This window comes from Choloepus didactylus, chromosome 17, assembly GCF_015220235.1.
Source record: "Choloepus didactylus isolate mChoDid1 chromosome 17, mChoDid1.pri, whole genome shotgun sequence".
Taxonomy (NCBI): Eukaryota; Metazoa; Chordata; class Mammalia; order Pilosa; family Megalonychidae; genus Choloepus; species Choloepus didactylus.
In genome coordinates, this window is record NC_051323.1 from 68,197,987 (window position 1) to 68,213,550 (window position 15,564).

Below are 15,564 nucleotides of genomic sequence, written 5' to 3' on the forward strand. Positions count from 1 at the left end.
AGTAAAAAGATACAAAGTTAAAGAATAATTCAAGACCAAAATATAATAGATCTAAGTATAAAATTTATGTTGAATCATCAAATGAATGGTAACAATAATAAGCACAGATAAACAATCAAATCTAATATTTGGTCAATTAGTCCAGAATAAAAGGGATATTGATAGAGGGAAAATTTTACTTCCTCAATAGAATTTCCAGGGAACCTCACTGCATTGTGAAATTTCATTTCCAGTGCCAGTAATTATACATATTTGATTAATTTATTTTGATAATGTCATGCTGCCTCTCAAATGAATCTCTCTGAATATTTATAAACAGCCTATTTTATTTTACTGAACATATACTTTTGTAATATAATAAAAGAGTATGATTATTATCATTGTTTCTATTATAGGAAACTGTATCTGTTGCATAAATTATAGTTATTTCTTCAAAATTGTTATCCTAATTTTCTCAAAATTAAAATTGTGTTTTAATCCAGAAAATCGCTAAATATAAAAATATATAAATATACACAGTAGTTACAGTGAATAAAATTTCCTTGATTATTAAAATGTAATCTGTGTGGAAGTCACATCAGGTATATTTGCAAACAAGATTTCTCAGACATTTCAGTTCACCAAGCCCAGAATGAGCAAAATGTTCTCTCCCTGGGATTATGGTATAAACAGGAAATATATACTGTTTACCTAAAAAATTGAAAGTGCAAATAGCATATTTATCAAATCAGAAGTAATGTATAGTATGGTTCCATAGTAACTTCCAATTTTCTTTTCAAAAAGGGAAGATGTGGAACCCTTGGGTGAGGCAGTAGAAAATATCTTTGTCCTGGTTATCTATGGTCCCCATTTTATTTTTATCAGGTTCGTCCCATTTTGTATCTCCCATTGCCAGAAAATAAATACAATTTAATTTTTTTACATTTATGATTGCAAATGCAAGGCTTTAAGTCATCTGGAAACATTTAGTTTGGACCCACGTGCTACAGACTCAGTCTTGGTTACTGAGACCAACGACGCGTGGAACACACAGAGATGACTGCAATGGAAGCTTCATCTTAGCAGGACGGGAGGAGTTACCTTGTGAACTGAAAGTCTTTGCTTTTTTTAAGGAAACTTTGCAATAACTCCCGCTGGAAACGGTGATGTCTAAGGAAGGGCAAAAGTGTTGGCACGTACCTGAATTGTTGCATGTAATTACTTTGACACTTTGATTGAGATTTTCACATAGATTCACTTTTTCCTCCATTTTAATTTACTGATCTGACATCTTTAATCTTTAATGTCACCCTTCCTAGAGATGGGAAGAGAGAAGAGGGGAAACCTCTTCTTCCAGGCAGAAGGGGTGCAGAGCTCTGCTGATCCACGCCTCTTCGATAGGAAGGGGCGCAGTCAGAGCCATCCAGACCACATGCTCGTCTTCAGGCTTCCTTGGGATGTCCTCGTTCATCTGCCTAATGCTAGATTTGGACTGTGAGCAAACTTAATGACACACTAGAAAAAGAAGGACCCATTCTATATCAGGGGGAAAAACTTCTATTTTGCTTATTGTATCTGCTGGTTTGGATATATTATGTCCCCCAAAATGCCACATTCTTTGATGCAATCTTGTGGAGGCAGATGTATTAGTGTATTAGGTTGGAACCTATTGATTGACTGTTTCTATGGAGATGCACTCAATCAACTGTGGGCAAGAGCTTTGATTAGATAATTTCCATGAAGGCGGTACCCCACCCACTCAGGGTAGGTCTGAATTAAATCACTGGAGTCATATAAAAAGCTGACAAACAGAAGGACCTTGGAGCAGCTGTGAGTGACATTTTGGAGAGCAACTGAGAGTGACATTGTAGAGCTGCAGTTAAGAGGACAAAATGCCCCAAGAGAAACATTTTGGAGAATGCCATTTTGAAATGCCACCTGGGAGCAAGTAGACCCCAGCCAGGTGCCTTCCGAGCTAACAGAGGTTTTCCAGACGCCAATGGCCATTCTTCTGTGAGGGTGCCCTGTTGTTGATGCCTTCCCTTGGACACTTTATGGCCTTAAGACTGTAACTTTGTAACCAAATAACCCACCTTTATAAAAGCCAGTCCATTTCTGGTATTTTGCACAACGGCAGCATTAGCAAACAGGAATGCTGTATAAAAAAAAGAAAAGAGAGACATTCTGGTAAAAGCATTCTTGTTTTGAAGAAGGCAGGTTCCTTAACTTGAGAAGAGACTGCTGGAGTTAACTGTCTTTGGTATTTCACACAATTGTTTTTACCTGAGGAGAGGAGCCATGAGTGAGACAAGTTGAACTTGGTGAGGATGTTCCCAGGATGTCTCCTGAGTAGAAAGGGCCAGTTCCAAGTTGGGGCATGCATACCACACGGCTCGGATTCCTTTTCTTTTATCTGGATACTTTTCAAGGAAGAGAAAAGCATGTAAGAAAGACTAAACTGCAAGGAGCAAAACATTGACAGAATGACAAGCAGAATGAAACAGAACACTGAGAATTAAGTAGGAAAAGCCAATAAAACAAATCACTACCATCTATTCATTTTTTTTCATTCATTCAAAAATTGTCTGAGAATTTACTATGTGCTACCATTCTATCAAGTCCCTGGCTTCAGATGTGGCATCTGTGCCCTAAGAGCCAGCATTCTAGGAGGGGACACATATCAACAGACGGGACAGTGTCGTGTGGTGGGGGCACTGGATGAATGAACGTAGGAAAGGGGACAGCTGGTTACCTTGAAAGTAACTAGTTAGGGGCTATATAAAGCCATCTGCAAGGACTTTTCCCCTTTCGAGATCCCTCAGAATTCTGGAATTGATGAACTATCCCTAAGCAATGTGTTTTCTTAGATTTCTAGAGCAAGGTCAAGGTGACTTTTCTTCTTCAGTGGCCTAGGTGAATCCTAGCTCAGACTGAGCAGTTGGAAATTATTTGGAAACACTTTACTGGATCTAGCACTTTGTGTTCTCTAAATCTGGCTCTAAATTTGTATCATTCTTTACATTCTTATGCTTAAATTAGAAATAAGTTACTGTTTAATAGGAATAGCACATTTTACTCAAGTAGAGAATTTTGAAGCCACCCTTGACCCTGCTGAAAACCCACTTGCGATCTCTGTCTTCATTTTATAGATTTGAGCTTGCAAGGCCAGTATCTTAAAGGCTACTCATTTTCTTCTAGACAATGAACTTTCTTCAGGCTACCATGTAAGATACCATGTAAAATTCATGACAAAATGAGGTTCTCTAGAGGAAATACTCTGTGTTGAACAATTATGAGTGTCTATCACAAAGCCTAGAAAAATTCAGTTGAATAATTATTTAGTGAATGAATAAATGAGTAAACAAATTTCACAAGTTAATTATACTAACATTTGTAGCTTTAAAAATTATAAACTAAAGTGTATATTAAAATAAACATTAAAAAAAATTCAGTTTAAACAACCCACTCTCCAATCCCCTTCTTATCTTTCCAGTTCACTTTCCCTAATGCCCCAGCTACATCAACCCTTTAATTCTATGGCATCTGCAATCCATCGATCCTATCAGAGGATCTCCCTTCAATGTCCTCTCCTCCCTCCTTACCTGTCTTAAATTCCATGGTCCACCATTATAATCCTTCCCTTGCACAAACACTCAACTTCCTTCCCCTTCCTATACGCCTGGTGAGACCACAATCTATGTTAAATTCAATCTCTGCCCATTCCAGGTCTGCACTGGAGCAAGTAAATGCAGATTCAGAAAAACATACAATTGAGCTGACTGATCCCCTTTTAAATTCATGGTTATTAACCTTAAGTGGACCCTTAATTCCATCTGGAATTTGTGATTTATTTTCCTGGTCATTCTCTCTTCCATTCACCTTGACAGATATTACATACTTTCATCCTTCTCCACAAAATTCCAATGCCTCTCTTCAGCTTCATCATTTGTGAAATGGGCATACCAATAATACCTGTAGTTATGGGGAATTTTGAGTATTCAATGAGATAGTAGATATGACGCTTAAAAAAAGAGACTGTCCCATTGTGTGTGCTCAGTAAATGTTGGTTGTTGCTATTGTTCTATCTTATGTGTCTTGCTATAGAGTTCTTGAGGGCAGTCCATGAGGTCCATCTTTGTATGCTTTGTAGGAATGAATGCTTAGCACATGGTAGATTCTCAAAAAGCTACATAAATATTAGAGGTTTTGTTGTATGAATAAACAAATGAATGCATGTATGTATGTATGTATGATTGGATATATGAAAACCATAGGTCAAAGAGAGGCAAGGGATAAAGTAGCACACACTAATTTTAAAAATAATGTTATCTCTTTAAGATGTTTTCAAAGTGTAAGGCTTATAACAAGACTAGTAGGGGCTCAGGAACTGTGGGTATCATGGAAATTTAGAGGCATATTCACTAGATTTTCCTCCTCTCCAATGAGGACACAATAAGAAATATTACAGAAACCTTCCTCCTTCAGGTCTGGGCCAGAGTTCACATTGGAAGCATGTGATGAGATTTTCTTAGAGCTGGACTCTTATTAACTAAGATCTGCACAAACATGCTGTTTTAGAGTGAACTTCAACCAAAGAAGTGGAAACTCAAAAATCTTTAAGGAATTACTCAAGATCAAAGAGCAGCTGGAAAGTGGAGAAGATGCTTGGATGAAGACTGGTGTGTCAGACTCTATTTCCTTTAGTGTGATATTTGGGTTTGGTCAGCTTTCTATCAGTTTCCAATATGGTAGTTGATTAAATTCTGGACTGCTAAGCAAATTTTGCATTTTGCAAAGTACTCCTTATTTCCCACCCACTTCTAGAAACATCTTTGTCATGAGCCCTTGGAGGCCTCTTATTTATTAGGTCACCAAAAATACAAAAAGCCTTTTGGTTGTAAGTGCCTAGCAACTATAGGGACTTTACAAATATTTTTTTTGAATCAAAGAATGAGTGAGCTTTATATTTAATAATGGGAGACTATTCAGAAGCTCCTATTGGTTGTTTTTTTTGTTTTTTGTTTTTTCTTTCTAGTGTCTTCCAATGTCAGAGTTCAGACAAAAATGTGGTCAGAGTTTAAAGAACAAGGAGACTCTATCCCACACTTGATATCTCCTTAAGTTGGGAAGCACAAAACAGGATGTGGGTGTTCCTTTATACAGGAAATGTTGGAGTGGAATCCTCAATTTTTTAAACCTTTTAGAAAGAAACATAGTTATGTATTCCTAGCGCTTTAATTTATGAAGGAAAACTGAGGCTCTAAAAACATAGTGGTTGAATTTCTGAAAAAGGAATTTTATTTTAACTGTACTAGGAAGGTTCAATATTAAGAACGCTGCTCTAATTTATAACCTTGAATTTGAAGAAAGTAGCTTTTCGCAAGGTAAACCGTTTCTCTTCTAAAATGAAACAAATATCTGTGGCCAAAAGCAAAGAGAGAAAAGCATTTAATTTAATGCATTTCAAGAAAGCGTCCACACTGCTGCATGATCTTCTATAAGGCTGCACTCTAAGAAGAGATCCCCAGAGTCTTGCTAAACACTAAATCTTGAAAAAGAAAAGCCAATAATTAACACCAATCCTTCTCAAACTCTTCCAAAAAATAGTTGAGGGAACATTTTCTAATTCATTTTATGAGGTCAGCATTACCCTGGGATAGGCCAGGTAAAGGCATTACAAGAAAAGAAAATTACAGAACAATATCCCTTATGCATGTAAATGCAGACGTCCTTAACAAAATTCTGGCAAACTGAATTCAAAAGCATATTAAAAGGATTATACACCTGACCAAATGGGATTTATCCCAGGAATGTAAGGGTGGTTAAACATATGAAAATCTATCAATAGAATAAATCACATTAATCAAATAAGGGGAAAAAAACCACATGACCATGTTAATGGTTGCAGAAAAGGCATTTGACAAAATTCACTTTAATGATAAAAAACACTCAGAAATGTAGGACTAGAAGTGAACTTCCTGAACATGATAAAGGGAATTTATGAAAAACCCTCAGCTAACATCAAATTCAACGGTGAAAAGACTGAAAGCTTTCTCCCTAAGATCAGGACAACACAAGGATGCCCAGTCTTACTACTGCTATTCAAGCCTGTACTGGAAGTTCGAGCCAGAGCTATTAGTCAAGAAAAAGAAATAAAAGGCATCCAAATTGGAAAGGAAAAAGTAAAACTGTCTATTTGCAGGTAACATGATCCTGCATATAGAAATCTCAGAGAATCCACAAGGAAGCTACTAGTTTAAATAAATTAATTCAGCAAAGTTGAAGGGTACAAGGTTAACATGCAAAAATCAGTTGTGTTTCTGCACATCAGCAATGAACAATCTGAAAAGAAAATTAAGGAAACAATTTCATTCACAACAGCATCTAAAAGAATAAGATACACAGGAATAAATTTAACCAAGGAGGTAAAACACTTGTATGTGGAAAACTATAAAACATTGCTGAAAAAAATTAAAGAAAGCCCAAATAAAAGGAAAGACATCACGTGTTCATGGATTGGAAAGCTTAATATCGTTACTGATACGAGTACTACACAAAGTGTTTTTCAGAAATGGAAAAATGTAATAGCAAGGGGACCTGAACAGCCAAAACAATCTTGAAAAAAAGGAACAAAGATGGGGGACTCACACTGTTTTCAAAATTTACTACAAAGCAATGATATTCAAGAGTGTGGGGCAGACATAAAAATCTATGCAATAAAGTTGAGAGTTCAGAAATAAATCCATATCTCTATGGCCAGTTGATTTTCGACAAGGGTGCCAAGGCTTTTCAATGGGGAAAATAGTCTCTTCAACAGTTAATGATGCTGGGGCAAGTCTATTTCCATATGCTAAACAATGAAGTTGAATAACTACTTTATACCATATGCAAAAATTAATTCACAATGGATCCATGATCTAAATGTAACAGCTAAAACCATAAAACTCTTAGAAGAAAACATTGGAGTAAATATTCATGACTTTTGGATTTGACAATGGATGCTTAGATATGACACCCAAAGCAACAACTAAAGAAAAAAAAAATGAATCCAACTTAATCAAAATTTAAAACTTCCATGCATCAAAGGACATTACAAAGAAAGTAAAAGGATAACATACAGAATAGGAGAAAATATTCGTAAACCATGTATTTGATAATGTTTAATATCCAGAATAAACAATGAACTACTACTCAACAAAAAGACAAACAACACAATAAAAAATGAGCAAAAGACTTGAATAGATATTTTTCCAAAGAAGATCTACAAACGGTCAACAAGCACATAAAGAGATGTTCGACCTTATTCGTTATTAGAGAAATGCAAATCAAAACTGCAAGTATATACCACTTTGCACTCACTGGGGTTGCTATTATCAAAACACACACACGCACATGCGCATGTGTAAAAAATAAAACAGAAAATGACAAGTGTTGATGAGGATGTGAAGAAGTTGGAACCCTTGTGAACGGTTCATGGGAATGTAAAATCGTGTAGCCGAGGTGGGAGCCGTTTGATGTTTCTGCGAAACGTTAAACACAGACTTACCACAAGACTGAGCAATTCAACTCCTATGTGCGGTCGATCATAATTATTTATGGATTCCGTATTTGTGACACTTTTGTGAAACTTTCACAGTCGTTTCTAGATATGCACTGAGAGCTGCCAAAAATATGAGGGGTCCGTTTACCAGTTTAGGTGGAATACGGCGAGGTCTTGCCACCTTCTTTCATAACTAGTACTGTTACAAAGTGTCCTTTTCATGGTACGAGGGCCACATTATTTCACATTTTTGTGCTTTGTTGTTGGTGATTTTGTTGTTTAAAATGACCCTCAACGTATTACTGAAGCACTGTCTAGTGTTTCTAAGTGTAAGAAAATGGAGATGTGCCTAATGGAGATAATGCATGTGTGAGATAAGAGCTTTGTTCAAGACTGAGTTACAGGGCTATTGGCCATGAGTTCAATGTTAATAACTCAACATCTTATTTAATAAGCTCCAATTACCTGCCTCCAATGCGATTTATTATTAAACCTGCTTGAATTTATGCTCAGAGGCTTTGTTTAAATGTTGCTCTAAAGGCAATGATATAATTTATGGATGGGATTAGGTGGTGGCAGACTCTAAAAGGCTGGTCAGACAAAAAACTTCCTAGGAATTCACTGTATGCAAATTTAAGGAGGAAGAAGATATAAGGTGTCTTTCAACAGAACACAAAGAAAACAAGGTTATGCACTGATCAGCTGACAAAATCTTGTGACCAGAGGTCCCCAGGAACCTAATTCTACAGAATTAGTATTTCCCCAAGGAACAACGGCTTGGTATTTACTAATTCGGTGTTCATGGACTTTATAGAATACAAGAACCACAAATAAAAAGAATCTACTGAATATACCCCAAAGAATTGAAAACGGACACTCAGACACATGTACACCGATGTTCATAGCAGCAGCATTCACACTAGCCAAAAAGTGGAAACAACCCAAGTTACATCAACAGATGAAAGGATAAAAAGAATGTGGTATATACAACAATGGAATATTATTCAGAACTAACAAAGAATGAAATTCTGATACATGCTACAACATGGATGAATCTTGAAAATATGCTGAGTAAAATAAACCAGACACTAAAGAACAAAGAAAGTATGATTCTACTTATATGAAGTACCTACAATGGGCAAATTCATAAAGACAGAAAGTAGATTAAATTGTTCCAGGGAAAATGGGGAGTTATTGCTTAATGGATACAGTTTCTCTTTGGGACAATGAAAATGTTTTGGAAATGGATGGTGGTGATGGTTGCACAACACTGTGAATGTAATTAATGCCACTGAATTGGATACTAAAAAATGGTTAAAATTCGTTTTATGTTATGTATAGTTTACCACAATAAATAAAAAGAAGCCAATTTAGACTTTAAGAACTTTCAAGTATCAATACTAAAATCATTAAGTCAATAATGCTATGAGTACTGACTCTTCAGAGGCAAAGATATTGATTAAAATATCATTGAAAAAGGAAGGGTCAGTGGGCACACAATGCAGATTTCAAAAGACGGGTTTAAAATAAGACTAATAAAAATGCTCAAAAATAAACAGTGCAGAAGATTAGTATCTAACTATTATCAACTATTTTAGATACAAACAATTCTAATTATTATTAGATACCATTATAGAACTAGGATATAATCCTAGTATCTTACTCCGGAGCCACTCCTTGCTCTACATCAATTAATCAAGCACACACTGCGAGCTGGCGCCATGCTGTGGAGCAGGAGAGCTACTGCCCTTTAGAGCAAATCACTTCCTCTCTGTCAGCCTCCATTCTGCATTTAAAAATAGGGATAATACGTTAAAATACATGGAGTTAAATAAAACACAATACCGGTTCTCCAGAGGCTTCCAGTACTGGAGGGCGGGCTTAAGATCACTCGTGTGTTAGGTGATGACTGTAATCTCCTCTGCACAGCTTGCATTTCTTTTTTTTAAGGTTCACTCCCTCTTAAGCTAACTCAGCTGTATTTTCCTCGCTCCTTTACTTTGTACCCAGAAAGTATTCCAAAATCCTTTGCGATTCTTAGTGACACAGAAGATATGGTCCTGTTTGGTGGCTGGATGGCTCAGGAGAGTTATTTTTGTTAAAGAACTCCATTAAACACATCAGTTCTCTAATAGGCCATTTTAGATCAGAAGACAGAAAAAAAAGGATTTACAAGTTTCTCTGAAAGGAGCCATAATTTCCTAATATATATTTCCATGCCACGTGAAGGGCATCTCCAATCAGGTTATTATTATTTACTAAAATATTTAGAAATCCTGTGTTGGAATTGTATTTTCACATCATTTGGGTTGAAGGGGAAAAAAAGAGATGTGAGAACTCAAATACTGGAGGGAAACACTTCCTGTGGAACTAGGAAGCTTTCTGTCCATCCTTCAACTGACCCCACCATGAGAATGGTGTGCAGTGCTGATCTCCAAGGCAGATCTGCTGATTTCTGGTCAAATCACACATTTTTCATCCAACACATATTTAGTGGGTACTCCCTGTGTTTCCAGGCATTGTGCTAGGTGCCAAGGATTAAAAATTGAGTGAAACAGATCATTCCTGCCTTCAAAGAGCTTTCAGTCTACTGGCAGAAAAGTAAAATGATTAAAGAAAGGTACAGGGAGATAGCAAAAGGTATCGAATGTAATCCTAATTATTCAGAAAAAGGAGATGCCAAGTAAGAATTTCTGGAATTCCTTACCTTTGAGCCAAGACCCCAGGAGGAGTTAACAAGGTGAAAGGTAGGGAGGAGAAAGAGCTCCACTGCACAGGGAACAGAATATGCAAAGACCCTGAGGAGAGGAGGGCGTGGAACCGGGACAGCAGTTCCTAGAGCCCAGGGGAGCAGGGAGAGAGGGGGAGGAGGAGAGAGTTGGAGGTCAAACCATGTAAGCCATTGTAGGAGTTTGGTCTTGCCGAATGGCACTGAGAAACTACTGAGAGATTTTTAGTTGGTAGAGACATGATCCCATCTTTTGTCATTACAAGGGGAGAGAAAGAGGTGGCGTCATGTTGGGGGGCTGAACTCCGAGTGATGGGGCCCTCTGAAGAAGTGGCCCAGTCATGTCTGAGTAGGCTGAGGCGCAACATTTAAGTGTCTTATTTGCTTGGGGGGGGAAATGAACGAGTGTTTTTAAAATTAAATCCTCCACTTTCTACTTACAAGGATAAATAAAAGAGCATTTTCCAAATGTAGGAAAAATTGATAACCTTTAACTGTGGTAGCATAGATGTATAAAGTTAAAGTTATACTCGAGTCCATAATCTCTGTAGTTACTATGGTCTGGAAGGCTCTAGAAATACAGATTTGTCATTCATCATTTTATGACATACAGTCATTGCTAAAAACGTTGGTTGACTCAAACTCCCAGAACTTACTGCCTGAATGTCCCCTTGTCCTATTATTATTTCAAGAAACCATTGGAACTTGTTTGATTCCTACCATAAATAAAACTTTATTCTGCCGTGGCTTTTTTTTTTTTTTTGAACAATCCCTAAAATATTCTCTATTGTTCTATTTGAAATATTTCTACATTTACTGTTTCTTCACTTCTAAATTGGGTGTAAGAATATCTACCTCTTTGAGTTGTGATGAGTAACAAAAAATAGAAGTAAGGTTTGTTGCTCGAGTTTCCATGCAGAGATGCTAAGTAAAAAAAAAAAATTGGCCATTATTCGCTCCTCCTTTCTCTCAAGGGTATGTTAGACACATATCCTTAATAGAAGCTTCCAGTGAAAAGGGAAGGGGAGGCTGAGTTTTGGATGGCTCATTGATTCTTTCTGAGAAGACTGAATATCCTTTAGGTTCAATTCTGTTGCGCTTTCTGAAACACTCTTGCTTTATAAAACATCATCTGAAGTGCTCTGAGCCATCCATTAGAACCCCGCTGACATTTTAGCCTGGACTTGTCCCTGCATTGCTTTCAGGCCCCAAGGATGACCTTTGGCAGTTTGTACTCAGGTGGAGGGTTTTTTTTTTCTTGTTTCCTCCACGGAGATCTCATGGATTTGCTACCTTAGAATTTTTTTTTTTTTTTTTTTTAATCTTCTTTTAAACTTGAACTGCAGTGTTCGTTTAGTATTAGGAGCCATATGGTGACATACAAAAAATGAGAAAAGGGAAGGATTTTATTTCCTAAATATGGAAGGGAACACTATTCAGTTAACGTGACTTGAGCGATAACCAGTCTGCTTTTAACTTTCCTTTCGGGTTCTGGTACTAAAGATGCTGTGACGTTAAGATTGCAATCAGGAAAGCATAAAATGCGCTTGCCAGTGACATGGCTGCGCTCCAACCAGGAGAGCGGCTGGCTCTGCAGGATAGAGCTCGTTTAGAACCAGAGGAGATTCGTGCTTCCTTTCCTGCCCTTTCCTACCACAGAGCCTCCTGTAATTAGCAGAGCAAGTCAATCTGAGCGAGGCAAATCACTACTTTTCCATGAAATATTATGTCTCTGATGCTGTCGGACATGTACACCTCTAAAAACACAGAAAGGGGGAGCCGGGGGAGAGCACAGAAAAGTGGAAGCGACTGTGTTGCAATTAGTGAAACCGGCACAAAGTGGTAAGAAAAGAAAAGGATTCCGTGGAAGCAAGAGGAATACCGAGTTCTGCACAGTCTCATCGCGCAGAGAAAGCCTTGGACGCGATCTGGCTTCCCTCGGGAAGGGGACAAAATGGGGCTGTCCTCCACTTTCCCCACCGCCCAGAGGGCCCCGTTGAGTGTCTCGGCCTCCGCAGCGCCCGGGGCTTCTGCTCGCCGGGGTTCCTCTCTCCCGACCCCGCGCTCGGGGCACACAGGGGTGTCCCCTGACCAGGGCCCCAGAGCGAAAGGGCGCGCCGAGTGGGTCGCACCAGCCCCTTCATTCGATGGACGCCCCGACACCGCCTCCGGGGGCGGGGACAGCTCCGGCCACCGCGCGCCCCGCGCTGCGCTTCCCCCCAGCCCGCGCCGGCTCCGGGGGTGGGGTGGGGTCGCTGCGCGCGGGGCGGGCGCTGCTGCTGGCCCCCGGGGCCCCGCGTCGCCCCGGGACTCGGGCAGGTGCGCGCGGCGTCGGACCGGTCCTCCGGCCCCGAGGCCCCGGCGCCGCGCGCCCCGCCCTCGCCCCCGCCCGCGGGCCTCCCGGGGCAGGGCCTGGCGCTGCGGCCGCCGAGCTGCGCCGAGCAGGGCATGGGCCGGCGGCCGGCGGCGCAGGGCGGCTGAGGGCAGCCGGGGGTCCGCGCCTTCGCCTCGCGTCGCCGCGCGCGCCCTACCGGGCAGCCGGCGCCCTCTCAGCGGAGCCCGGGCCCAGGGGCGGCGGAGACTCGGCTCCGCGGCGGCGGGCGGCCCTCGCTGACCCACGGCGCGCGGGGCGGAGCGGGCGGCTCTGCCCCAAGGGGATGCGCTGAGCGCGCGGCGAGCCGAGCGCACTGTTCCTCGGCGGTGCCGGGAACCGACCTCATGGAGCCCGCGGGCCCCGGGCTGAGCCTCCGAGCGCCGTCACCTCCTCCGCCGCCGGCGCTGCTGCTGCTGCTGCTCCTGCAGGTGGCGGGGCCGGCGGGCGCCCTGGCGGAGACTCTGCTGGGCGCGCCGAGGGCGCTGGGCACCAGCTCCAGCCCGCCTAGTCCTGCGAGCGTGGTGGCTCCGGGGACGACGCCGTTCGAGGAGAGCCGGCTGCCGGTGTTCACCCTGGATTACCCTCACGTGCAGATCCCTTTCGAGATCACCCTGTGGATCTTGCTGGCATCCCTGGCCAAGATTGGTAAGCGAGTCGGCCCCGCGGAGTGGGGGCCGGGGTGACCGGGAGGGGGAGGCCAGCAGAGTGTCGGGGTCACCTCCCCCTGCACTAGGTTAGGGGCGACAGATAAAGCAGTTTCAACTGGTCGAAAGGGACCCCAGGAGGTGTCGCAGTTTCATGCTTTGGTTCTTAAGTGGACATTGGCCTTGAAATGGCGCTGAAGTACTAGCCCGTGTAAACTTGGCGATTTGCTGCTCCCTTGCGCCGAGTGTGCCAGCCCCCTCTGCCAACGCTGACACCTGTTTACCGAGGAAGGGGGCAGGTGGGCTGAGTTTTATTAGTTTAACCTGGAGGGAGACAGGTGCAAGGCGAGCACGGAAGCTAAAATGTTTAAAGCCCTGGATGCTTGAGAACGGAGGCACGCCTTGGCGAGGACACACACACCCCTGCCTGAGTAATGAGGCGCGTGGAAGGGGACGGGGACACCTGAGTACCTGCAGCGGCCACAGGAACGCCCTGTGTCCTCCCTTTTTGGGGCTGAGGCTGTCACTCTCCAGGAAGCGTTTTCTTTAGAGATAACTGAGACCAGATGCATAGTTAAAAATAATTACCCCACGTTTTAAAACTTCTTCACCTCTCGTTTGGAAAGGGGAAGCCTCAGAATCTTTTTTTTTTAATCTTCATTTTTTCTCACACACAAACTTTTTTAAATGATCATGGTGCTTTATATTATTTTTATTTTATATTTTAAGGCATTTTTATCTTAAAATATATCAGTGAGGGTTGTAATGTTTGGAAGAGTGTTGGTAGAGGAAAGGAATGCATGTGTTACATACATTTTAAGTATTTGCCCTGTAAAACGTCCTGTGCTATAAGGGTGGGGTGGGTTTCCCTAAACCGATGAGAAGACACATTGCCTGTCCTCAAGGAGCTTATTGATTGGCGTGTGGGGAGGTGTGTCATGTGCACCAGCACTTGTAATACAGGTGAGTGTTAAAAAGGGTGTGAAGTTCAGATAAGATAATGTGGCAGTGCAGGGAGGCAGGGAGAGGATACATTTAAGCTGGGTTTTCAACAATGCCCAGGATATTGGCAGGTGGAGGTGAGAGGGTCCAACATCCCAGGCAGGAATGAGCAAAGATATAAACTGGGAGGGAGACACGAAGCAGGTGGTGTGGATGATTCCTATGGAGGGTGGAACCTGCAGGGAATCTTCACTGTTGGATTAAATTAACTAGATTCTATTAGTGGCGACCCAAAGAGGCATGTGATATTTAATTATTTGGTGGGCTATAATCGCCTGGTTTTGATGTGGTCCTGCTGGAGTGGTTTAATTCTACCTGAGAAGTAGCATAAAGGGAAATGGACTTCCCCATCTCTCCAGCAGATATCACATTTAAATTCAACTCTGCCTTTAATAATAAACTCAGATGCCATTTCCTTAACCAGTACTCAGAGCAACCTTTTCATACAGAATGGGCAGATATCAGTATCCCGATTTATACATGCAGAAACTGAAGTGCAGAGAGTTTCCATGAGTCACCCACATACACACAAATTGGAGGTACTAAATGCTCTGTTTACTTTTATTCTCACTGCACCTTGAACCTTGATCAAGGGAGGGCTTCTTTTATGCTGTTTCCTATTATTGCTTCTCTGTTGCCATTTCGATTCCTTTGCAACTCTTTCTTTTCTATTCTTTACCCTGAATTATTTTAATCTGATTAATTACACTAATAACAGCGGCTAGTAGGCATTTGTATATATACACACATGTATATTTTAAACCGTTTTATTCATACCCCGTACAATCCATCCAAAGTGTACTATCAGTGGCTCTCATTATAATCAGAGTCATGCATTCATCACCACAATCAATATGAGAACATTTTCATTGCTCCAAAAAGAAAAATCCCATAACCTTTATACCCCCTCCCCTATTATTGACACTTAGCATTGTTATGGTACCTTTGTTACAACTGATGAAAGAATATTACAATATTGCCGTTATAGTCCGTAGTTTGCATTGGTTGTATTTTTTCTCCATTAACACCTTGTAATAGTTACATACATTGCTAGTAGGCATTTAAGTTCATTATCTCTAATTTTCATAAAAACCATCCAGGAGAGGTCTGAGGACCCCATTTGATACAGGAGGATGCTGAGAACTGGGGAGGTTAACTGGCTGGTGTGTGTGTGTCAGAATTCCACTGCAGGTCTGTCTGATGTCTCATCGTTGTGTCTGTCCTAGAGGCTTGCTTTGCTAGGAGGAGTAAATGAGAGCTGCTGCATTTAACACTCTTAGCACAGTGCAGGGTGTGT

General features: G+C 41.2%; 1 protein-coding gene across 2 annotated transcripts in view; it reads left to right on the forward strand.

Moving 5' to 3' along the window:
- The first annotated feature begins 12,946 nt into the window (after nucleotides 1-12,946).
- The window catches only part of SLC9A2 (solute carrier family 9 member A2), a 123,018-nt gene continuing 120,400 nt past the window's right edge, over nucleotides 12,947-15,564 (forward strand). The window contains exon 1 of one of the 2 annotated variants that reach the window (XM_037806689.1): nucleotides 12,947-13,266. In XM_037806689.1, coding sequence (XP_037662617.1) covers nucleotides 12,966-13,266 — 301 coding nt within the window. In that variant the 5' untranslated portion in view covers nucleotides 12,947-12,965. The remainder of the gene's footprint in view (nucleotides 13,267-15,564) is intronic. The other variant, XM_037806688.1, reaches the window with a different exon arrangement.